Raw genomic sequence first — 27,021 nt, forward strand, 5'->3', positions numbered from 1 at the left:
CAGGGATGTTGCTAACACATCATATGCAGTGGTATTTATTTCATGCAGAGTTTTAGAATCCCATAAAAGGTTTTGCCTAGTGGCAAGGCACATCTACCTGTCTGAAAGCCTCTGGAGTTATGGCACATTCATAGCAAAAAGAAACAAGAATGGTAGTGTATTATGGAATGTGCTAAATCATATAGGACCTGACAACTCAGGCTCAGGTATCAATTTGTACTATAGTTCATTGTCTATTTTGAGCAATTTGAACTCTTCTTTCCTGTAATAAAAGCCTAAAAAGTGTTTATTTTCCTTTTTGGCTAGAAAAAATTATTTAAGATTAGACCTGCTTCTTTTTTGAAGAAATCTGACATTCCAGATACACAAGGAATAATATGTTGCAGCCCAAACAATTAGTCTTATCCCTGAAAGGATCATCAATAGTCTCACATGCAACCTCAAATGGAATCAAATTGATTATAGTTTATTTGCCATTGTTCTTAGTAATTTAACTGTGCTATTTCATATTCTTGTGGGTATTTTTGTTGTGGTTGTTTTCCCAGAACTATTTACTAAGATATTGGACCACCTTAGAAAAATATAAAACTATTTAAAAACTAATAAAATATCAGAAGTTCAAAATTTTCATTGTGTACATCAGTGAAGGGTGTTGTGGTTCTGTAATCCTGGGCTCAGGTGTGCAATCTCTTCTCTCACTGTGCTTCACAATTAATCACTCGGAAAGCAAATAAAAATTCCTTATTGCTCAGGGAAGTAAATATTGTGCAACATCAACACTTAGTGTTAGTTTTGGAGCTATGTAGTGCCCTTGAGAAAAATCAGACAGCAGATCTGCTACCCAAGACTTAGAAAAAATATGGATGTTATGTCAGAAGCTGGAATGGCACATTCCTGCTGCTACATTCTTATATGAGGGCAACGGTGCACTTTCTTTTGGGCTCCCTGTCTTCCTCTGGCTCAGGTGGTATTGGAGCTACAGCTGTGCCTTTCTTCTGAATAAATCCACTTAATCTTCTTGGATGGCCACAGAAAGCTAAGAATAATCTTGCTCTTTAGATGTGACTTTTTTTTGAGCAAGTACACACCTATCCATCATTCATTAAAAATTGATGTCTACGGATGCAATATAGTGTTCTAAACTTTTAAAGAGTTTGGAAACAAAAGAGGAAAAAAAAGAGTAGAAACAGGTGGTTGTTACAGTTGCAGAGGGCTTAAGACTCCTTATTTTACCTTTTAATAAAGAATTAAAGACTGGCTTGGGCTGTAACTAATGGACTCCTACAAGGTTTTTATTGAGTTCTATAGAAATAAAGCAAAACTTATAACAAGATGCAAACTTTCATTAGATGTGAGAGTCTGTTATCTCCACTGTTTCTTTTTTGTTCAATATTTAGCCTAATGACTTCTGTTGCATACATCCATCATTCTCAAGTGCAAAGCCTGTGGCTATGATGGAAGAACTGACTTATTTTGTGAGTCACTATTCTCTCCCAGGGTGAGAAGTATGTATATCTCTGGAGAAAACTGGCTGCCGTTTATCATCTCTCATTAAAAATGTTACTCCATTTTAGGTTAAAGTTCATAGCTGAAACTTGCTCACAGCACAACCATAGAAAAAATATATACACACAGAGTTACACAGAGTTATTGTTGTTGTTATTATTATTTATTAAGAAGAAGAAATATATGCAAAGTTTCAGTTTTGTGGTTTGGTTTATTTTTCATTAATTAAATCTTACTTGACATCTACTTTTCCAATGAAATTGTAAAGAGGAGAACAGCAGTTCCTGTGAAGAGCAGCATGATAAAGAATAAATAAAAATGGCTATGGCTCATCGATTCTCTGTTGAAGATAGCAAAGATATATTATATATTGGAAAATGTAATATATCACAATGTATCTCTCTACAATATATTACAGATGAAGCTTAGATTCCTATGTGAGACTAGAAGAAGCTAGACTTTCCTTTTTACTATAAGCTAGGAATGCAATTTCTTTAAATGTAGAGAACAATATATCCTTTATATTCTTCTGTTGCAATGTACATTCTTCTGTATGAAACAGCTGGGATTCTGGGATTCACCTTCCCCATTTCTTCAAACTGTTTTGCCCTAACTCTCAGGTATAACCATATATTGACCTCAGAACATCAAAAGTGTGTCACTGGAGTCAGTGTCAAGAAAGGCCTGTAGGACTCTTGTTTAGTTGCAAGGCTGGCAGGCAGTACTTACACAGATGAGTATCAAGAATAATATCTTTTTCAGAATCTTCTGTGCTCGCAGTTCACCATTTTTCATGCTTCATGTGTTTTCCTTATGCTAGATTAATAGTTTACACTGTGGGTGGGTTCCAGTACCTAACTCAAGTCTCTTTTATTAAAAGGTAAACTGTGTACTTCACATACTGCTTTCGACATGGGAACCTTTGTAGAGGATTGAAGCTGGGTTAATTAACATTGATAACATACAGCTGTGGGTTGGCTTCAGGGGTGGTGGGTTGGCCGATGTAGATAAGGTGCAGCTGTGGCTGGTTCTGTTAAGTGGTTGAGCTAATGAAGAGGGAGCAGCCGAGGAAGAGAGAGAAGGAAGAAGCACATGCATCCTGGGTGAGGAGAGATGAGGAGAAGGCAGCAGAGGGACTGGCATGAAGAATATGTTGGTATGAGATGGTAAAAAGACCTTGTTGTACCTGGCTAGTTTGGAGAGTGCTGTGACAAACCTTGTAGTAGTTCATTCTTTTTGTGATATCATTTCAAGCACTTGAGTACTGTTCCCATGTATCTTCACCTTTTTCTCTCCCTAAGCTCAACCCTTCCTCACATATCACAGTTTCTAAGCTTATTAATTTCCTTGTCAGCTTGGTCTAATTTTATGTGTGTCTTTATTTGACTAGAACTTGTCAGAGTAATCCAATGGAGGATCCTCGTGCAGCTTGTCACAGTCAACAGAGCAGGGGCAGTTTGTACGATGCACAGTTCAATCTAGTTATTAGGACCTTCTCTGCAGTACTGCTGCTCAGCCACTTATTTCCCAGTCTTTTTTCCTTAAACATGTGATCTGTTTGTGCAGGATTTTTATTGACAATATGCATGTAAAGTGTTAAGTATAAAACTGTCCTATAGAAGATCTTCAGGTGAAACACTAAAGATTGGGAAGTCATAATTTCTTAAAGAATTTTTCTATTCTTTAATATAAATATGGGCAGAAAAAATATGTTTCCAAAACTGTGGAACTTTCTGAGACACTATTAAACATTCAATTTTGTGTATACATGCGTAAGAGTGAAAATAAAAGCAGGTTAAAAAACTAAAGATTCAATATTACATTGCCAATACCAAAAATATTCTGAGGAAAAAATAATCCCAAATAATAGCAATAAATCCACCAGGTTAATAAGGTAATGGTTAGGTTTTATTCTCATTTATTTTGGTAGTCATTCTTACACTCATTTACAAGCAATTCACGTAAGTCTGTGTTTCAACGTATCATAGCATACTCTGCTTTTTAGGTTTTATTGTACTTGTTTTCAGGGGATTCTTTAGGTATTCTCAGTGACTGTACTGACTCGTTTCACTGTAGATGTCCAAACTCCCCTCTGTGTCAGTCATGTGCTGATATAACTCCCTGGTCTGAACTCAAGCAACTCTGCAGAACTTGCCCTCTGTACTAGTACTGCTCCAACATCTCCAGGATATGTCCTCTAGACTCTTTCAGTGGAGTCTTCTTAAACATATAGTCAAAAATGTAAGATTTTTTTTTTAATCAACTTATTTTAGCAGAGATGAGAATCTGTTACCTATGTTTTGCCACATTATATAAAACACATAGAGTGACTTAAACATCACAGTAATTGCTGTGTGTTTGTTCTGCAAGGAGCTGAGATATCCAGGCCCTATGGATAAGGGTCCAATCTGCCAGCTCACCATTCACCAGTCCTTCCTTTCCCCTCTGTTCCTGGTTTTATAATCCCATGACTTGTTCTGTGGTAGTTTTATTCCGTATCTGCTCATGTACTAAACCAATTCAGTTCAGTAACCTGCATAAAACTACCTCAGCGTAGGAAGTGATGTGTTCCCCTTCCCTACCCCCGCTTCATGTTGATGGTTAAATAAGTTTACTGTGCAATCAGGCAAGTGCTAGAGCTAATAACAGAGAGCAGGCAGGGTCACACAGTGAGAAGAGGGGGAAGATTGGCATTACCCTTTTTGTAGCAGTGAACCACTTAATCAGCTCTTTTGCAATGTAGAGACTAATTGGTGTCTTGAATTTAGATGTAAAATTTGTCATGACAACTAAGCTAAACAGGTTTAATACTGTCCTGTAGCTTGCTAGTGTATTTTCATTCTATCTTACTTTTGACTTGGCACATCTATTCCTGAGTAAAAGGAAAGAAGCTTTTGTATTTTGAGTGTTGCTTAACCCTTCAGAATACTTTTTCAAAAGACGGTACTAACAGAGAAAATCAGATTGGAAAGATGAAGTCATAAACCAAGTGGAAGCTGGCTGTTTTTCCACTGTTGTACTCTGTAAGAAATGTGGAGCTAGAAAATAAATAATCTAAAAATTTGCATAAAAATGATGGAAAGCACAAAGAACTTCCTTGTGTTTCTGACCAAATTCAGGGAATGTTAGACTGAGATTGTACGTATTACCTAACTGCAAGTGGAAAAGACAGATAATACAAATGGACACTAGTTTTCTTAGTTAACTGAAATGTATCCTGCTTCTTGAAATTAGACTTGCAAGTATCTCTGAAATTACTTTTAAAATTATTTTGTACTAGTAACATGAACAAAAAAAAAGCTATTTATTATTGGGATATCAAAAGAAACATATTTCTTACTGCTTTCTTATTTTTTATTTAAGGGTAGTATAGGTAAAATCGTTGTCAGCTCCTATTATGTGATATGTAATGTGGTGTTATAAAAGTACATCTATTGGCAAGAGTTCCCACAGCAATAAATGAGATGCTACCTCATTTCCGTAGATTTAGCACAGGTAATAAATTTGTAGAGAGAGAAAATTTCAAAGAAAATAACTTCTAGCAAATAACCTAAAAAATACAACCTCTCTAAATTGTCTGTTAGCAGTTCAGTATTTACCTAGATTATGCAGGTTATTTCTTCCCGGGCTGCCTCTTAACAAGTTTGAAAGAATTCTTTTGATGTGCATTATTACTGTATTCAGCAGAAGGATGAATAGATCAAATTTTTGGCAATAATTCTGAAATTTCCAATGTTTTCCAATCTCTTAATGTTATGCTCACTTCTTGACGCAATACATTACAATGTTACTAAAAGAAATTTCACTAGTTTTCCCTCAGAGTTTTTAACATTTACCACCCTATTTTGACCATGTAGTTAGTAGAAATGACTGGTTAAATATGTTTTTCATTCCTGATTTTATCTTGGCTTTGATTTAGGAATATGGGGGGTATTATAGGGGTTAATGTCAAAGACTCCTCTCACTTTGAATCCAGTCTTTGTGAGTGGCCTTGACAATGTTTAAGGAAGGTGTAGAAGAACATAAAAATCATGTTACCAGCACTTTCCCAGTATTCCAGGCCCAAAGGATGTGTGTCTTCGGGACTTCTAAAGTTAGAAGATACCGCCTCACTGCATTTATGTGTGGAGGTCTGCTTTTTCTTCTGTTTTTTTTCTTGTAAATTTTTAATCTCTACAGCTGTCTCTTGGCAGGGAGTTCCACAACATAATTAACTAATGTTTGAAGAATAACATATTTCTGTTTGTTTTGAACTTTTTACCAGTTTAGCCCACAAAGCTTCATAACAAATTTCACAAGCTTCACCACTCATATGCGTACTTGAAAATATGGGTGGTTTTTACCTGGAATGTACATAGAAACATTTTAAAATAAATTGGTCATGTTTTACTTGGAAAAAGCTCTATATGAAACTTGTTGGCACTGTGGTTTTCCATGTTTTTTCATTTTTTACTGTGTTTTTATATTTTTAAAAATATAAAAACTAAATATTGCTGCCAGTGAATCCTAAGTTTCCAGTACAACCTGTTTTCCAGTGGGAAGAATGTTCATTTGGAAAATATCTAGAAGCACTACTATTCAAACTTGTGTTAATATATACTTTTTAACAAAATCTTCCCAAAGTTTTCTTTTTTTTTTTAACAAAACCTTCTACAACCACCAGGAATGTAAGTCCACTGTCAATTTCTGTTGAAACCACTACTGTAAATGGTTCTTGTCTCTGACAAGTACTGTTATCACCATAATGAAATCTAAGCTTTAAGCATGTATTACTCCTTTGAAGGATGCATGAACAACCTGTTAACACCAAAAACTAAGCTTGCTCTCTAGGGGGTTGCACACTGCCAAAGACATTACTCCTTTAAAACTGTGCTTAGAAGTCTTTGTCCTGACAGTTTTTTATTTATAAAAAAAAAAAAAAAGGTTTTAAGGAAAAGCTAACAGTTTCAAATGTGCCTTATGTGCCTCCAAATGTTTTCCATAACTTAGATATTTTTTTAATTAGAAAGAATTAAATCCATTTCATGTTCTGAGAAAATGTCTAGAACAGTTTTTGTTTTCTTATGAAGTCAGAAGCTTTACAGACTGCAAGTACACAATAGCTAAAAAACCCCTATATATACTGCAACTTTTCTTGGAAAATGAAGTAAGAGTCTAGGAGTTGATTTCCTACGTATTACTTATGTTACTTAATATTCTAACTCCTGCTTTGAAGATACTCTGCAAAACACCTTCAGAGCTACCCTTTAGGAAGGAAGGCTAATCTTTTATGTCATGACTACGTAAGGTGTGAGTGACTGGCTAGCAAGACTGATGTGACCTCTAGTGTATTGTTCTGCTTTTATAATCCTTTCACTTTTTCCTTTTGTTTTCTACAAATTTTTACATTTCTCACTATGACTGAATTTTACAGGGTTATGTGAGGCAAAGTTATAGAGGTAGGTGGGTTTAACCTGCACAGCTGTGCTGCCAAAAGTTATAACCATGGGATCTGTTATACTGACAAAAATGTTTTTGTGCTGTTTCACTTGGGAAGTGAACTGTGGCTATGGCTGCCTGCTCTAGCAGAACAGCGGGGCAGCTGTGGCTGGATTAGCAGGGCTTTGTCTGTGCTGTACATCATACAGCTACATGAGTGCAACTGTTTGGGTAGGTGAAGTATAACGTCTAAATTCTAAGCTCTCTGGACCAGAAATCATGCCCACCTCCCTCCTTCCCCTTCTTACCTCAGCCCCCCTCAATAGTCCCTGTAAACCTTTGAGATGCCTACTACTGCCACTAATGTTCATGAGACCAAGGAATCCTTACTGCAAAAGCTGAGAATATGAACCAAAGGAAGTAGCATTTTACAACACAGCGTGCGTATTGAAATACTATTACCAGCAATGGATGGTAGAAGTTAAGACCAGAGTGAAAATAGGATCCTTACCCAGGATAACTCATGTTGCGACAAATTTAAATGCAGATGATGTCCTGTAGCTATTTCCCTAGATTTTTATTTTTTTTAATTCTTTGCAAAACCAAGGCAGCTCTCAATTGCCACTGCATGCATTTATTGTAATGTTCAGGAAGCTGCTGAGAAGAAATAGATAGTGTCGCTACCTGGTTGACCCTTGAGGTTACTTGATACTCGTGTAACTTGTGTGTGTCAGGGAAGGGGTCCCTCAAGGGTATCACCTAGTTAGTTTAGGGTTTCGGTGTTTTGTTTTGTTTGTGGTTTTTTTTTTCTTAATGGGAGCCTGTCTTCCATGCGACGTGCAGAATTAAACTATAACTCAGGATAGGTTATAAAGCAGGTATTTCACTCACTGGCGGGCATCAGGGTGGATAATTCCAAAAGCACCTGCTGCCCCGACTTCTTTGTGCATGTGTGGCTTAAAGTATACATTCATACATATTCAACAGATGCCCGAGAATAGGTTGGTTAGGATAATTATTCTACCAAGAAGTCATTATCGTAAGTTTCTTCCCATTTGCACTTGCGCACTATCTCCTGGCAGTAGTCACGGGGGCCATTAAGGATGAAGGTTTAGTAGTCTCCCTCGCTCTGAACTTTTCACCTTCACTCTTTGTGAAGGCTCAGTCGTGTCTTGAGTTTCTTCCAAACCACAAAACAGGACAGATCCAGTTTTCCTATCTCAAGGCACAGATGTTCGCATACCAGTGTCGTCTTATTGGCACACAGGGCATCCCAGGTCCACCTTATCAGTACGAAGGGCCTCAGGACTGGGCCTAATTTGCAAAGTCATACTGTGAGCTCCTCACCTCATTTGCAAAGTCACACTGTAAAACTCCTTTTTGTGCACACAATGAGAATTTTAATTATTCTAAGTTTTCTATATCCTATTAATCTAGTTACTTCTAAGCTTTCTATCGCATGTTACGACCATCAATGGAAACATAGGCACACAATTTTTGTTGCACCTTGAATACCTCTCGGAAACCTCAGAACTGACATCTGAAAGTCATTAATTGCCATCAAGGTTACAGAAAAGTTACTGGAATCTGACATACTAGACTGCAAGATTAGTTTTTTTTCACCCCAGGTGAGGTTCTTGCACGTGCTTAGTGTTGCAGTGTACAAGGGGAAGCAAGAAGAGAACACTCTTGACCAGAAATCTGAAGAGGAAGTGCTGACATACTGAGGTGGAACAGCTATTTTTGGTGCTTTAAGACCAGCTAAATTGATTTCACTGTGTGCTCTGGGAAAGCGGTCTTGAGCAAAAGAACCAGAAAGGCTATTTGGGACCTTTACCACTTAGGTTAGGATTACTGTTCTGGCTAGAATACCACCTTGGGTTGTAGATTAAAGGAAAAGAATACTTCCATTTTCTGTTTCTGGATTAGTGTTACATAATTCATTCTTCTGTCGACCACTATTAATTTATAATGTTGTGTTAATTTGGGATGTAAAAATAATACATGAATTTATCAACTAATTCTGCCATTGTGACCTTTATTATTCAATTTTGATTAATTTATAATAACTTTCATAGTATTTTTTTTGAATGTTGATATTTGCTCACTCATTAGTTTTCAGGAAATCTATTAAGACAAACCTGATTTATTGTTACTGATGGCAAAATAGGTCAGTAGCTTCAAAAATCTAAAACAATAAATTCAAGAAAATTCTAACCTACCACAAAGGCTTCATGCCTGGAGATTTTAACAAGGAAAAAAGAAATCCAAAATCTCACTTCATCCTCTTTCCGCTTCTAAATAGGACATTTTAACTTAACTGATGTTAAGGATATAGTAACATTAGGTATACTCACAGTCATAAATTCTGTAGTGTTCCCTGTAACAGTCTTGGAATCGATAGCTAATTCTCAATTAGTTAAATAGTTGATCCTTATATTAAAGACTCCCTAAGGCTGTGATTTTAGTTCAATTGCCTCTTTTCTGTCTCTGTGCCACTGTTTTATTGACTTACTTGAAGTATTCAAGAGATTAGATGGGCATAATTTTTTACGTCACAGAAATATCCTGGTCTGACCTTATTCAGAGATTATGTCTTCCTACCTCTACACAGCACAGTCCATAAAATTTCCCTTGCGAGTCTTGCATGCTTTATCTTCAGGCTTATTGACTCTACTACAGTAAGGGCGCCTCAAGGTAAAAGATTCCTCCTTGTCTTAATTTTGTTGAACTTACAGAATCTTTTTTTTTTTTTTTTGTAGGTGAAAACCTATTTTTTCTGAAAATGTTTGAATATGTAACCATAATACTTTCTACTCTGCCTTAACTTTCCCATACTGTAGTTTCTATCAAATTTTAATATTTTCTCCCTGGTGATAAGCTTGATTAACTAATGAAAAAATATTTTTAAGCGTCTTACAAATCACTGTCAAGCTCATGCTATATTGATGATCTTCTAAGCTTTTTGGAATGATGCAATCAGAATAAGCCCTTAAAGTATTTTATTTTACAAGTATTTATTCAAAAGCTGTCTGAATTATGGTTTATATTGATGACACAAGGAAAAAATTCAACTTGTTTATCACAATCCATTGTTCTTAATGTTGCAGTTACAGATTGATGTGTTTACTTATTGGAACTTGCTCCTGAGGGGGAAGCATCACCCTGCAATGCATTTGGCTTTCTCCATTGTCATCCATTCTTTGTCATCTGTTCTCATGCACTATGCTAAGATGAACATCTGTATTATGGGATGTTATAGACTGTATGTATGGTGACAAAGCTTGTGCAGCATGACAGTATGGTGCCTCCAAATACAGTTTAATCTGGAAGCTGAAAAATGCAGTGAAAAAAAAGAAAGGGGGTGTATGGGACACTATACTTCAACTTTTAATAATTAAATATTTTTTCTGATACTACTTTTCTCCATGTAAAATGATAGTCTCTATTGAAAATAGATCTGATTCTGCTAGTTCATGCTTTCCAGTTTTGACAAACCATATGAAAACCTGTAAAGAAAATACATATTATTTTTTCTTGATCCACAAAATTAAAAGTGTGTAGCCACATCATATTTTGTTTGTGCACAAAACAAGGGGAAAGGGAATGAATAGAAAATGAATAGAAAAGGAAAAGAATAAAAACACACCCAAGGTGCTTATGATTAACCAGACTAGGTGAAAATACAAACATAAAATCAATACAATTTCTGTTAATTAAAGTACTCTTTCTCTGTCCAGTGTGTGTGTTTTTAGCTGTGATCATACATGAAGTATTTTATTCCCCTATGCTTTCCTGTAAATTTCCAAGTGGTCATTTCCTTTGTCTCTTCTTTCAGTGATCTGGCTGAAGTTCACAGTTCTGTTTTCTTTCTCAGGGAAATGTTTCAACTTGTACCTTCTGTGAGTCATCATATACTGAAAAGCTAACTAGTTGCTTTGCCGTCAGTCTGAAGAGTACTTATAGCACCCAGATCAGCTGGAGGAGCAGTAGATATTGCAAAGTGATGTTTGTTGGTTAATTACAATTACTGTTCATCACTTCTATATCACTATCTTGAATTTTTAACCTCTTATCATATTAAGAATGACAAAAATAACACCTTTATTTCCTAGGATTTCTTTGTGGTATAATCCAATAAATACTACAGTAGACATGGGTCTTGAGAATGGACCTTTATCAGAAAAGGGGTCGATGAACTTGTTCAAGTAGGAAATATATAGATGGAGAAAGTACAGCAAGGAGAAAAATACCACAGGGAAAAAAGTAGCTTATATGACAAGATGGGTTACAAAATTGAGTGTAGATAGCAGTAGAGATGATAGCCTGGTAGATAATAGCATTAACTATGCAATAGACAGCACTGTTTCAAGTAAGTGCAGAATTCATGGATAATGAGTGAACAACAGAAGGTAACTTAAGTTATAGGTAGATACCAAAGTGTATACAAATTAGGTAATGTTTAAGGATTCTTCTTGTAGCTCTAGATAAAAGCTTGATCTCTTTTGGAGTCTTGCCAACAGCTGCTCTTCGACCATGAACAAAAGTACCCTGGTCATCGGTACAAAGAACCGGAGACAAAGCCACTTTGACTTTGGACAGATCTTGGATCCCAGGCTTGATGCAAATCAGACAAATAATACCTTACTTACACTTATATGAAAAGTGTATGTAAGCTTTTTCTTCCTTTTGAAAAGAGAGAAGTGGCTTTTTTGCTCACTAATTTTACTTCTCTACGTTTGGTTTTTTGTTTTTGTTTCCCCACGTGACCGTATCGGTATTTTCCCTTTGTGTTGTCCTAACACGTTGGGAGAATGTCCATAAATACCTACAATATTCTTGTCTTTCTGATTTATGATTCCTTTATTCTAAACTTCCTCTGAAACTGCTTCCCTGCCCTGTGTTGACAATTAGCAATATGCTATGGCATTTTCTATCATTCCTTTCAAAACTGTCCCACAGTTCCTGTGCCTACTTGCATGCAACCCACTGACTCCTCTGAGTAACCCAGAGACCTCATCTTCTCTAGCCACTGTCCTAGGCAAGGACTAAGCTTGCCTGTTATAGAAGTCCTGTGTACTGGGGAAGCAGATCTAAGTCATTAAAGGATATTTGTTTAAAATGCTTCATGCTGTTGGCTCCTTTGAATAGCAACTGAGAATAAGGATGATGGTCATGTTCTTCTGCGTCACATTGTGTTCTCAGTCTCCTTCAGCCATGTTTGTGCCCCATCAGAGGGGCAGCGGGACAGCAGAGATTGGCAGCAGTCTCAGACCCTTCATGTGGGGTCCTGCTGTCCTGTGCTTGCCACACCAATGGCCAACATCTAGTCCTTGCAGCTGGAAAACGGGAATGCTTAAACTCAGTTTCTGAAGTAGTAGCCATTTAAGAAAAGAAGAAGTCTTTTGAAAGAGATAGTAAATAAAGAAAAATTATGCTAAGGATATACATGATGAAACCAGACTGAATGAAATATTTTCCAAAAATGACTGCAATTGAATGTGGTTATTGAATGTGGTATCAGTAGCTGTAGTATCTATAGCAGCATCAATCCAAGAGAAGGAAGATTACACAGGAATGTGTGAACCTTGCACTGAAGCCTTCCTGCTTTTTTCCTTAGCTTAGCAGACATTAAAGGTATTTTGGGGGACAGCAGACTTTTCTCATACCTGCTCAGAACTTAGAGGAAAATGCCAAGGATCCCTGTGAACTTCACCATGCCTTGAGGAGTTATTGTATACTATAAGACTTATTTAAAAAAAAAAAAAAAAAGGGAGAAAAGAAAAAAAAGCCATAGTCAACATGGAGGGAAAAAATAAGGAATTACTAATTCTAGCTAATAACCTAAAGGTTGCCTTCCAAATCTATATAAAGATCAGAAGAAATATGAGACTAAATCTGTACAGACATGGACTGATTAATAGCACAACAAAAATCAGGTTTCCTTTTTCTTGAAATGCTACTCTCTTATTTTTTAAAGACACCCTAATTATTAATCAGAGTTGAGTTGTTCTTTTTTTCTTTCCCTTTATCATAAGGGAACACTGATATATTCATCCTGCCCCTCTGTTTATTATTCCATTTTTGGAATCTGAAACAAAACATTCATATCTTCCTCCAGTGCTAGTTCTCAAATTAGTGCTGTTTAGTAATGTGAAAAAGGTTCCATTTGCCCTTCAAAACTCGGTGAGCTGTAAACACTGAAGTAATTGAGCCACCCACGTCCTGGTCTGCAGGTGATATGAGTGATGGATTTTATTACCATTTAATTAAATTGCAAATGTTATGCTAAACTGAAATTTCTGGCAAAAGTTGAATAACTGGATTAAATTACACCCTTGTTTAAAAGCAATAAATAAATAGTTTGAGTAATCTGGAGAAAATATATTATTCAGCTCTCTTGAAGCAATTAACCTATGTGCCACTGGTTTGTTTTTTTGGTTTTTTGGGTTTTTTTAAATATCCCTCAGCAAACATACTGAAATTTGAGGCTGTTGCAACATTAATTTCACACCTTCCTAGTTTAGGTTAATGACTTCTGATTATAACAATGAAGATTCATTCATTCTGTAGCAGTAAAGAGATAATTTAGTTTTGTAACAATTGCAAATGACTAAAATTAAATTTTATATTCATGCATTAAGATTCAGGGAGGGCTGTCATAACTTCTGTTAATGAAAAAGTTTCTGTTTCAGTTTGGGGAACACTGAATGATTCGGCTTACTCCCATTTGCTTATATGGATGTGTGCCTAACAAGTCTACTTATGCGAAAGCCATTTGATAAGACTTTGTTTGGAGCTAAATATTTCCAGTTAAAATTTATAGCTGTCAATAGAAGAGTCTGGATACTGCAATGAATGCTACAGCCAGCTGGAAAGAGGATGATTATTCTGATGGGAAATGGAAAGTAGGAGGGCTCCAAAATGACGTTTTTCATTTGAGGGATGTTACAAAAAAAGAGTGGAAAAATACAATTTTCCTGGTTGCAAAATAAAGATGACTTAAAGACTGGGAGGGGGAGTGTATTTCCATCCAGGATTCTTATTCTTTTCTACGATTAGAAACAAAAGCAACAAAAAATAAAAAGCATGCACTTGTGGGTGGAATAGGGGGGAATCAAACACCTTCTGCAGCTGCTGCCTTCATTCAGCTCTTCCAAGCTGAAAGCCTGTACTGTCATTTCTGTAGGTATTGTTTTCCAAATGTTAACCATTTGAGGATTATTATTTATTTTTAAATCAGGGTGATGACCCACAGAACATAATTTTAAGTTAAAATATTTTCTTTGGGGCTTCATCTTTTTGCTAAAGCTCTTTTAAGCGTAAGAAAAAAAAAAAAAGGTTGCAAGTGCATGCTTATTGGACAAAGCCAATATTCTATTTCTAAATGGCACTGAAAGTGAGGGAATTGTGATTTCATTTTTGTAATTGTGTATTTTAAGTTGTTTTAAGACATTCAGTCTTTAATTTCATACTGAGCTCTCTGAATAACTGGAGTTATTTTGTTGTTATTTAAGTCCTCTGAATATTCCCTGGGCTCACATGACTTGTAACTGATACTATATTAATGAGGAATAGAAGGTATTGTGCACACGTGTAAATGAAGGCCAGCAACAAAAAAAAAAAAGTAAGTGCTTTGTCTTCTCTTGTTCTAAACTTCAATCCATTTTAAAGAAGTCTGATTGTTCAGATATCTGAATGCTGAGCACTTCTGAGCACCAACTCTTTAATGCTGGCTGTACCTGGAGAAGCAAAAATATGTGGGACTCCAAATAGTTTATAGAAATGAAGTTCCAAATCACAATAGTTTGCAAATCTCTGCTATATGGTAGAATTTGGGGGAGCTGGGAAGTCTATCTTTTTCTAAGTGAAATAACTGTAATTATTGTGTGCTTTTGTATGCTAACCACAAAATTTCTGTATACGCTTAGAAATAGCTCTAAAAATGCTAGATTGCACTGTTGATATACCCAACAGTCACAGTTTTTAAACAAATAACAATATGTTAAAGAAGCACAATGGGTGTTGGCAGAAACAAGTTAAATTTCTTATTGCAGCTTAGTCACTTGAAGTATTTAATCTTCTTATCTCTAATTTCATACTTTTTTACAAAAGATTTCAATGAGCTTGCTAATGATAACTTTCCTTTTAGGTATTTCTTTTTGTGAAATTGTAGCTACATGATGTGGTATTTAGGCAATTTTCTAACTGAACTGAAACTGCAGGGGAAAGGAATAACAAGATCAGTAGTTACTGTAATCCAACAAGAGACCTGGGCACATACAGGTTAGTCTGTGCAAAACTACACCTCTAAACATGTTTTCTGTGTGGGCTCTACATGCCTTCTTAGACAAGGAGACCAGATACAGGGTCAAATAATTGTGACACATAAAATTGCACACACACGTATTTATTTATTTTTAATTGACATGTGGAATGTTTATGGACCTCATTTTTATATCCATAATGCCTGTTAGATGCTTTGGAGTGTCAGCTGGAAAACAGGAGACAGTTCAAATTAAGATCTGGCATTATTGTTTCAGACTGTAGAGACATCCATACAAATAATATACTGCCTAGTTGTACTGTGTATGCCATGAAGTCTCCTGCACCCCATAGGTGTAGGCAGCTCTGCAGTTCTCCCCCTGATTTGGGAGAATTAAAAATTGTATGATCTAGCTCAGACGAAAATTTTAAACTCAATGCTGCTAGTAAAGCGGTAGGTGTTGTGCAGCCTTATTACCAGACTCACTAGACAAGAAAATGAAAGATAACAAAGACATGGTTCTAGTCTAGTGAACATGCCATAAAATGGAAGGAAAGGTCCTGGGTGTTTACATATTCCAGGTTACCCATTTCTAAGGAGCTCTCATTAATAAGATTGAACTGAGGCCTGCTTTTGCTTTTCTAGAAAGTTAAAAAGCAGAAGCAAAGAGCCTAAGCTTTTCTCAGACCTTGCTAGAGCAGGACAGCTATGATACAGAGGAGCAATGATAGATACTCTGATTCCAAATATGCGAAGGACAAAGAAGGGTACTCATCACTCTGAGATACCAGACTGGTTTTAGAATGCAGTGGCAATTAAGTCTCCAAACCCATTAATTCTGATTTGATTAGTGTGTTTTTTCTTTTTAACTGGATGGTTATTTTTTAATTAATAACTAGACTTAGATTGGCTAGCTTCGCAAAGATTGTTGAAAAACCATTGGAGAGTAATAATTGTTAAACTATGTTGTCCTATAATAATGTAGTGGCAAACCAACATATACTTTTTGCTTTCTGAATAAATTTCTATACATGCTTCTATGAACAGTTGTTACAGCTACTGTTGCTAACTGTAGTTAGATGCTACATAGATTAGTCTAGTAGTCTGAAAGTCTGTGTAAATTCTTGCAAGTATTGTTTACTTCAAATGCTAAGTTCTTAGCTTACATTTTAACTGCTACTGTAGCTAAAAAAGCTCATCTCACTGTACATACTAGAAATGGTCAGAATTCTGAATATTGCATGCATACCTGATTTGGTGGTGGTGTGTTTGTTCAAATCCACTAAGATTAATCAAACTAGAACATATCATGAATTAACCAGTAAGCATTTTGAAACAAAAATTTAATCTAAACTTCAGAGCCTAATATTTTCTTAAATTAGCTAACACCTTTCTTTCTGTAAGCTTCTTCCCATTTTTGAAGTTGCTTTAAGACTCAAAATCAAAAGTCTGATAGTACTCAAGCTTTTCAAGGAATTATCATGTTTAGGAATTAATAAAAAGTTCAGTGAAACCCAAGGCTAGTGCTAAAAAGGCTTCTATGCATTCAAACAGGCAAGGAACTCCGAAAATTACAAAATCTTTTTTAACTACCGTGTGATACAATGGGAAGTATTAACCGAGTTTCAACCAACAGATCCTATGTTTATAACAGTTTCTTGCTCTTAAACTTATTTTCGCCAAACCCATTAACTCAACGTGAGTAAAACAGAGGAGTGGAGGAAGACTTGGGAAGTGCTTTGGGTAGAGGTTCATGGTACCTATGCAGTCAGTGATTGCTTGTGAACAGAAGGGACAGGTTTTCTTGAAGTGCATGCGATGCGATGCATAGCAAATACTGCCCAACTTTAGAGAAAAGATTCTAAGTTGTCTAGGATAGATTGATAGGGTAAGACATGTTGCACGCTTTAGATCTTTAGGTTATGGAGTGGGAATAAAGCAAAGGACTGGGGGAGAACCTTGGGCAAAGAGATGATGTTCTGTCAGTATATGCTCTGCCGATGCTTTAAGAGTAAAAAGAGATCGACAGCTCTTACAGTCACTCTGGCTTTACATTTTGAAAATTTTTCAGCTCTAAGGAATAGAGTCTAGGACTGCACTGCTGTGTTCATGTGAAGTGATGTCAAAGTTTACACTGTAGATGTAAAACCTAATTGTGAACTCCTCCAACTGCAGAATCTTGAAATATGTGTTCTGTTCTTTAAAGAAAAGGTTTCTTCTGCATATTTGTCTGTCTAGCGATACCTCCTTTTGAGACTCTGCTTCTTAGCTTTTACTTTTTTAAGGCTCTTGTTACTTCAGTAAGCTGTTTTCTGTAGGCAAGCTATATCTGCTACTTGATCTGCTGCAACAGGAATAGTTACAGAACAACGGCCAGAAATGGCAACTGTTCTTCTAATTATGCTTTTTAAAATACGTGCTCTTTGTCCTGTGTAGGTTCATAAAATAGGAAACTCGAAAAGAAGCAGAGTTTAAATACTTCATCTACCACAAGTTCATACCTCCGGATTTGTGACTAGGAAAGTGATATCCTAGATTATTTTTAAAGATTAACATAAATGCTAGTTTGAAATCTGTGACCATAATTTGTAATTTTTTCTCTGTGGAAACATATTCTTCTCCAAACGCTGTCATCATTCTTCACATGCCTTTTATTGGCTGTGTCAAGGCTCTTAGGATCAGGTAATCAGACATGATCAATAAGCTGTGCTTGAAGGTTTGCTGTTAGGCATCGGCAGAATGCTGATCTCCTTGGCTAGGATCTGTGTCTGGATGCCACACGTGGGCTGTATGTTTCTCTTGCCTGGAAAACACAGAACTTGCATTGGGCCAGATGGTAAGTTGGCAACCTGTTGCACCCATATAGAGGCCTTACTAAACTGCTGGTTTATGCAGGAGGTGAAACTCCTGGGAATAGGTGATTTCTGGGAGAAAAAAAAAAATAAAAAAAGGGGAGGATGTGTCCAGTCACATGCAAACTTCTTGTGCTAAGAACAAGGAGGGAGACAGAAGAGTTCAGACAGACTGGATTGCATTTCATTCCTATAACTGCTCTTTGAATGGGACAAATGTGTTGTACCTTACATCTGAGCTGCTTAAAAAAAAATATTTCCTGATGTCACTAGTAAGTGACAGAAACTGAAATGTGTAACCCTACAAATACCAAAGGTGATTACTCTCTGTTTTGGTTAACCAGCAGTTTTTGAAAAAAGTAATACGCTCTAAATGTTGATTGCCCTGCCGTTTTACTGCTGTAACGTGAAACATTAAAAAAAATCCCACTTCAAATATCTGTGTTCATTAAAATAATAATAAAAAAAGATTTTTCAATAAAACTTCAGAACTCAGTGGGATAAATTGCTACAGAAAAATAAGTTCTTTTAACGCTAGCTTCTTTTGTGGCTTTTTTTTTTTTTTTTGGTAGCTGAGGTTTTTTTTCCATCAATAAAATATTGTGTATTCCAGTTTTGATGTTATTCCAAAACATAGTTCAATAAGATCTGTTGAGGATTACTGAGGCTCCATCTGTTCTTTCCATGAACAGGAAACGCTACAGATGATGGTGAGCAGATGTATCCCGCCTATTACAGTCATGCTCAAAAACATTGAAATATTGGATTGAAAAGGCAAAAACATTTTAGTTCTGTGCAGCTTTCTCCTGTATTTGCTAGACTGTATCTATGTGTCTGACAGTCAGGCATCTTGAAATAATTTTACTTTTCTTTAAGAGTCTCCAAAATGTTTTGTGGTTTTGATTCTGATTTGTTGGGCTTTTTTTTTTTTCCTTCTTGAAATTAACGTTGTTCACAGCCCAGAAAGGAATTCAGTTTCACATCCAATCCAGAGCAACATACGGTATTTTAGAGCAACTTGGTGCCAATGTATGTATGCTCACACTTCCCTCAAAATTTATTAGGCCAGAGAAAAAGGGACTTAGGTATACCTTGGATTTTTGATCATTTTTTTAAAGTGGAGAAAGGAAGACAAACACCAACCAGACATCCTACTAAGTTGTATGTCAGTGTGGCGGTTGCTCTAAAAAAGATCCTTGCTTTGCCTTCAGCAGAGGAGGGCTTTGAATGTAGGTCTGTCCCTCTGAGGTAAATACCTTCAGCTGCAGCAAGAAAGGTAGAAGAGAGAGAAGATCCCCCCTAGTTTCAAAAATGTAGCACCGCAATCTCTGTGAGAATGGATTATTTTGCAGAAGTTGAAAAGCACCGTTAGGCACTTTTAATTAAATGTATTATATTTACTCCTTTTGGTTGGTTTCACACTTAGGACTCAGACTGAGGTGAAGTTGGGGGAGGTGCCTGGTGGTGCAGGCAGCGTGACGGTGGTGTGGATGGCAGCGCTTGCCATCTCCCTGCTATCCCAAGACAGGGGGGCCCTGGCGCCCGATGTGCGCCCTGGCACGCCGGCTTGTACGTGGCAGTGCAGCTCCTCTTCCACTTCAGGGCCATACAAGCCTTGTGCCCGCTCCCCACAGAGGCTGAGGTGTTGCAATGGTGACTCTTAAAGCGGGTGGCTAAGGTGAGGGATGAGGAAGGCTCTGAAGGATCGGTGTCCCTGCTGGATTTATGACTGATGGACATAACTCCTGTCCTGTTGTATCTGGGGCTGTGACTGTCAGGTAATGGGCCTGTTTCATACAGGGATCAGAGCCTGTGACAGCTCGTTTTGATTTATGATGCTGTGCTCATCAGGTTAGGGTTTGAGAGATGAATTCAGATTGGCAGAGTGGTAATGTACACGGACAGCAAGGGAGGTGGAGAAGCTTTCTTACGGGAGGAAGCTGAAAGAAGCTGACTCATTTAGCACAGCAAAAGAGAAAGCAGAGTGAGATATGTTCAAGAGGCAGAAAAAATTGTATCCAAGGTAAATTATTAAGTTGCCACAAGTAATAGGTTAAACTGTCTGTGAGTCACCTTATGCTGGAAATTGATGAAGCTCCAAGACAATTTTCCAATAGGAGCAGGAAGAGGAAAAATGTTTTAAGGTTTTTCATCAATTCATTAAAAGGATTGTTGAATGTGCAGTGATAATGAACAATGCATACTTTTAGTGCTGTATTTCTGTGAAAGTTAAAATCAATCTTTTTGTAACTAGCTTTGAATCTTTTGATGCTGAGGGATTTAATGGTACAATGGAAGTATTTAGCTCCCTAAGCAATCCTCCCTGATGGAGAAACCAGGACTCCCATTCCGATGATCTCTTCATTTTCTTTTGAACATCACTTTTTTCTTAGAAGAAATGCTTTGCCAAATACTTTGAAATTTTCCATTTAATTTTGTAACTCCCCTATGTTAGTCATTCCCTTCTCTTTTCTCTGGCTTTCCAAAGTGAAGAGGATATACAATAATACTGAATTATTTTAGATAAATTTTAGATTTTGATCTTTAGTGTTTGTCTGCCTGTGTACAAATGTGATCATTAATAGAATAACCCACCCATCCCACCCCACCCCTGGCTCAAACAGCTCAATTATTTCTTTGTGCATGTCATATTGTTAATTTGGAAAAAAGTTAATCTAAATATGATGAAAAGAAAGAGTTGCACCACAGGAAAAATTGGCAGCCATCACTTTAATGGTGCCACATGCTACTTCCTTGAGGCTACGGGAGGGAGTTTAAACAGTGTGATGATTCAATTTGTAGATTGAATAAAATCTGTAGCTAGATTGTATTCAATACCTTCACTGCTGCTCCAGCAGCCCACATGCTGTAGTGTGATGCCACCCAGCTGCTATTACGGCTCTAAACTTGGTTTCTCTGAGCAGTGATATAATAAAGCGGTGATGCTTGAAGAGTAGGATTCAATCTGATTTTTAATATTTATAAACTTCACTCTCAGTATGATGATTTAATTATTTTTGACTGCTTCTTAAAAAAATGTGTTCAGGACATTTGTTTGAAAAAAACCCTAGTAGTCTGATAACATGAAAACCTGAAGTTCAATTTTATATAAGACTAGCTAGTAACAGATTTCAGTCTGTAGTCATGTCCTCTGGGACCATTGCCTGTAGACCTGAACATAAGTTCTCCATTTTTGCCTCCATTTTCTCCTGTATAAAGTAGAAATGGGAAGCACGATTAGCTGTCTTTTAGTGTTATTTTAGCTCTAGAAATGAAGGAAATCTGAGAAGAGTGAAGTGTATGCAGTTAGCTCATTTGTAAAATAATGTTTCTTCACCTTGATCATTACGAATCTATCCTTAGAGGAAACTCTATGGCCACTGTGGTGGCCAAGAAAGTCAAAACTTTGGCAGTACAGTGGGACTGAGATGACTTTTTGATCTGGCCCTTGTTTCATGGAATCTGGACCTTAAAGGAGACAGTAGTGATTTGTTGTGCCCCATTACAGGATCCAGTCATACAAGTCAATAATTTTTCCGCTTATTTCCTGCAGTGTTATTTGGATAGAGAAATCTGTCAGGAGTTTGTCACTTGACGCTCTAACCAGTTTTCAGTTCACTGAGACTTTTGACAAAACAGCATAAACAAACCCTTTCCGTTCCAAACTCAATACATGAAGTGCTTTTTGGTTGTGGTTGCACCCACCTCCCCACTTCCCCCCCCCCCCCCCCCCCCCCCCCCCCCGTGGGTTCTCTTTATGCACAAGATCTAACACACACACAAAAAAAAAACACCAAACACCAAAACAAAGCACACCCAAAAGCCCCCATTGTATTTTACAATGTTTGACTGTAAACTCCTTTCAAATCTACATATGAATAAAGAATACACAATTTCAGACATATGAATGGGCTTGTAAATACCAAGTAGCTTGGAGTGTAATTCTGTGTAATTCTGGAGACTTCTAAAAAATCTGTTCCTGATCCAACAAAACACTTAAGTGGAACCTTAGCTTTAGCAAAAATAAGTTGATAAAGAAATTAAAGACTCTGTACGTTGAAAAGCTAGGTTTGTACTTGAATTCATTTTTCACTGTACTGTGGGGTTTGCGTCAGACCAACTTTTCCTGAATGATGTATTTCTTACTATTTACTGTACAGTTAATTCAGCACTTGAGATAAATGATAATGCTGCAGCATTACCTACATTCTTTTTCTAAGTTTATAAATGGTAAAAGTTTCATGGCATTAAGGGAAAGATCACTTTCTTGTAGTACAGCTGGGAATGGGATTTTATAAATAATAAACAGATGCTATAGGTAATATTCTGTGGATCTGAATGAAACTGAATCACTGTTCTGAAGCGGTGATTGCAAAAGTATTACTATTCTTACATCCTTTGGATGATCTTTTCAATAAGAAAATTCTATTTTTAGTGGTGATATAAGAAGACAAGCAAACAGGGAATGTAGTTATTTGATACTACCAATTAAAACCTCTTCAGCCATTGCAAGATAATTATTATATATATATATATATATATAAAAGTGTGTCTTAACTTTTGGAATTTTATTCTTAGCTCAAAATTTGGATCGATTATTGTTGTTGTAATGTTTAAATATAAAATGTTTTTCATTTTATTTCTTTGTTTTTAGTCTTAATCGTAGTGTTGCATCTTATATCTTGAAGACGTAAGGGAAAAAAACCCACTGAAATAGAATGCAAATATCCCATTGTATGAGTAATTCTTACATGTAAATGGCCTATCGGGATCTATAGATTTGATCCTTTTATGGTGTTACTTATAGCTTCTAAAACTGTGACCAGCTGAGCCACTTACAAAAGCAAATCATACTCTTGAATTTGAGTCTGTAGTCTGTGTTTCTGTTTTGCTAGATCATCAAAAAATACAAGAATGAGTAAAAGTCTGAGCCCCACAATCTTCTGTTGGATAGCACAGTGAAAAATGAATGAATCTACCTATATCAATAAAAGTCTTGATTTCATTTTTTCTTCAGTCTTACAGAATCTGCATCCATTTTTCTTGATGATGTGGCATTGGGAATGCACTAAGAACTATAAGAGCAGAACACAACAGTGAGGGACGGCTGAGGGAACTGGAGTGGTTTAGCCTGGAGAGAAGGAGGCTGGGGGGGGCACCTTATTGCTCTTTACAACCACCAGAAAGTAGATTGTAGACAGGTGGGGGTAGGTCTCTTCTCCCAAGTGACAGGGACAAGACAGGACAAGAAGAAACAGCCTGAAGTTGCTCCAGGGGAGGTTTAGAATGAATATTAGGAAAAATTTATTCACCAAAAAGGTGGTCAAGCATTGGAACAGGCTGCCCAGGGAGGTGGTGGAATCAGCATCCCTGGAAGTGTTTAAAAAAATGCATAGATGTGGTGCTTAGGGACATGGTTTAGTGGTAGACTTGGCAGTCCTTGTTTAATAGTTGGACTTGATCTTAATCGTTTAGTTGGAAAAGACATTTCTGTGATTCTGTTTGGAGTATTTTCTTTTCTCAGTGGACAATCTTGGCAGAAAACCCTTGTGCAGTCTAAAAGTAGAATGGTTATTTCTTTGAAGGCACATATTTCTGGAGGAACATAATAGTAAATTATCATGTATCATGTACTGTACTTTTTTGCTTAGCAGTAGTGAAACCAAGGGCTTCTGTATCACTGGTTAGAAATGTGTACAACCTGCAATTACTACATAAACAATATAGTGTTAAGCAGGCCATATACAAATAATGTGGAAATTTGTAGAAAACAATATGGAACAGCAAGCTACCAGTCCATGACCGTAGGTCTTCACCATATTGTTCTTGAGATTCTGAGAACAGCCGATAAACTAAAAGCAAGAGCAGAGTCGAAAAAATACTATGTGAGAAAAGCAGATTCTAGCATTAAAAATTGGGAGGCATAGAGTTAGTACTTCTAAGTACAGAGTAGGGACTAAGATTGAAAAAATAATTGTGGAAGAAATAGATTAATTTTTTATTTAAAAAATAATTTTTAAACTAGATAGGTGCCAAGCAAGGGTCTATGTGGTACCAACAGAACCTCTGAAGGTAGTGAATAGGAGAGCTTCTATCTCTCCTTTTGTTTTTTCCCCACTGGAGGGCAAACACTGTTCAAAAAAAGTTAAACTATGTGCCTTTAACAAGTTAAAATATATACTTTGCTATAGCTTTCATTGTCTGACATTGATTTAATTAAATTTTATCAGCTATTGTTGATTGGGAGGAGTTGCAATTTTTTTGCTTTTCCAATAAACATATTTAGCTAGCATATCTTGTAGCATTTTCAAACATAAATGTCTTCTCATGAATATGTGCTTATGATTCAAGTTTGTTTTGAATTGGACTTTTTAATATTTGGGGGGTTTAGTTGCATACTTAATTAACTGAGCAACAAATTACTACTTTCTGCTTTCTGGAATGAAAATTATTCTGCATGTTCATCTTGAATCTCTACAAGTACTTTAGGTATAATCAAACATTTGGTCCTGCTAATCTGTTATAATCCTGTAATCTGGGTGATCTCTAAACATCACTGTAGGATATGTCAGTAAGACAGCTGTAATGAAAACAAAAGTGTTCGTGATTTTCGTTGAAAATTAGAAGCTCCTTTTAATAAAAAGTGCATCTTGGACTATGATCTAGACTCTTACGTAGACTGCAAAAATGCAGATTAGGAATGGGTATTAGAAATTTTAGAAGGCCGCACTTTGTACTGAAGTATTCTCTCAAATGATTTGTATAGATGCTTGATCCTGCAGCTTTTTAGTCGGGGCAGCAATACATCTCTGTTGTACTCTCCAAGCTGCGCTTAAAAGATCTAGTAATGCAGCCAGGCATAGGACTCAGCCTGCAGCTCTGTACTTGTATTATTTTCTGTCTGTGGGTAAAGCCTGCATGCACTTGAAGTATTGTATCAAGGAAATTACAGTTTGGATCGGTGGACAATGAGGTGGATAAAAAAAAACCTGTTTGGATGACTAGGCTTAGTGGATAGTGCGTCATACTCTACCTGGAGGCTGAGAACAAGAACCTATCCTGAGACCTGTCCCGTGTGTCTCAAAGCTTTATCAATAACCCACAAAGTGCAAAGAAAGTGAGCTGTCAACAGGTTTGCAGGTGATGCCAAAACTGGATGAGGCACCAGTCAGAAAGACCTAGACAGACTGGAGGAATGGGCCAACAGGAATGTCATGAAATGCAATAAGAACAAATGCCAAATCCTGCACTTGGGAAGGAATACACACTGGGGAGCAGCTCTGCTGGAAAGCCTCTGGTGGACCTGGTAGATAGCAAGCTGAATATACTGCCTGGATTGTTGCTGCCTCAAGCTGAAGCTAGGAGCATCCATGGCTGTATTAACAGGAAGGATCACAGCCAGTAGGTTGAGGGAAGTTGGTTACTGCTCTCATACTGCATCTAGAGTGCTGCATCCATTCTGGGTCCTCTAATACGAAGTACTGATAAACAGAAGGGAGTTCAGTGGAGGCCCTTTAAGCTGGTGGGGGGTCTGGAGCATGTGCCTCGCGAGGAGAGGCTTGAGGGAGCTGAGGCTGCTGCTTCAGACTGGAGAAGAGATAGATTCGGGGCACCCCAGCACCTAAAAGGAGGTAATGGAGAAGACAGATAGCTTCTTCATAGGGCTTCATGGCAGAAAGACAAGATAATGGTCACAAAATGAAATAAGAGACATTCTGGCTTTTTACAAAGATGGTCCAGCAGTGGGACTGGCTGCCTAGAGAGGTACAGTCTGGTTTTCAACACGCAAGCAAGTCAATCCCCAAGCAGTCTGGCCTGGTCTCATAGCTGGCCCAGCTTTGAGCAGGAGGTTGGGCTAGACACTTCCTGAGGTTCCTTCCAACCTTAATTATCCTGTGATTTTTATTAGAAGGATCAAATGACGGTTCTGAGAATGTTACTAGCCACTGTTGTCTTTGTGGAGTCTTAGTTTTTGCAGTGTAGATCAGGTAGAATTTAGAATTGACAAGTAAATTGGCTGAGGTTTTTTGCTACTTCATACTCTTGGTAGGTTTCTGCTTGGTCACAAGTGGAATCACAAAATGGTCAGGATGGGAAGGGACCTCTGGAGATCATCTAGTTCAACCCCCTCTGCTAAAGCAAGTTCACCAAAAGCAGGTGGCAAAGAATCGTATTCAGGTACGCTGTCCCCTCATCCAGGTCACTGGTGGATGAGTTGAACAGACTGGACCCAGTACTGACCCTGGGGAACACTGCTAGGTTGTGTCTGTTTTTTTCACTGGGCAATGAACCTTCTCCTTCCTTGTGTGCTGGTTTTAAGAAAAATCTGTTTTTTGCAAGGTGAAACTCTTCACTTTGTAAGTGGATTGTCGAGAGCCTTTCTTTTTCTCAACATCTTTGCTGTTTGGTTTTAGGGTTTTTTTGTTTGTTTTTTCCTGAGGCATAATTGGCAGTATGATTTCAGCTCCATATTAGCATATTAGATGTGATTTGGTGATAGGTAAACCCTCATTAAATGAACTAGTAGACATAGAAATACCTGCAGAAAGGACGGAAGCAAAAGAAATCTGAGTAACCTCAGAGAGATTCAAAAGTGTATTTTTAAAGTCACGTTAGCAGGTGAAAAGCTTCTTACAAAGTTTTTATCTTTTTTTGAAACATCAGAGCAGACCTGCTTTAAGCTGTGAGCACTTTTGTCATATGCTGAAACAAACATGCTGTGCTCCACTTCAACTTAATCACAGGGAATTAGTATTAATTCTTCCATATACTATTAAAAGTATAAATGGCTGTCATCTGCTTCACAGAGGTACATGGGGCTACCTTTTAGGCTTGGGAATGTGGACCCTTGAATTCCAAATGAACAAGTTCAAAAGAGCTTCTAAAATGAAAAAATATTTTATCAGAGCTAGAGAAATTCCTGCTTCTCAACAAGCAAAATTATTCAGGACTATACTGAAGATACTAACCTGGGTGAAG

General features: G+C 37.1%; 1 protein-coding gene across 6 annotated transcripts in view; it reads left to right on the forward strand.

The window, feature by feature from the left end:
- KCNIP4 (potassium voltage-gated channel interacting protein 4) overlaps nucleotides 1–27,021 on the forward strand; it is a 430,009-nt gene that overhangs the window by 273,518 nt on the left and 129,470 nt on the right. The window contains exon 1 of one of the 6 annotated variants that reach the window (XM_027789698.2): nucleotides 9,525–9,621. The exons of 4 other annotated variants lie outside the window; for them this stretch is intronic. Coding sequence is in view for 1 of the 2 variants with exons in the window: in XM_027789697.2 (XP_027645498.2) it covers nucleotides 26,133–26,220 (88 nt within the window). In the remaining variant the exon portion in view is untranslated. Of the gene's footprint in view, nucleotides 1–9,524; nucleotides 9,622–26,126; nucleotides 26,221–27,021 lie in introns of those variants that run through there. One more of the 6 variants, XM_027789697.2, reaches the window with a different exon arrangement.

The sequence above is a fragment of the Falco peregrinus genome, chromosome 2 (assembly GCF_023634155.1).
Source record: "Falco peregrinus isolate bFalPer1 chromosome 2, bFalPer1.pri, whole genome shotgun sequence".
Taxonomy (NCBI): domain Eukaryota; kingdom Metazoa; phylum Chordata; class Aves; order Falconiformes; family Falconidae; genus Falco; species Falco peregrinus.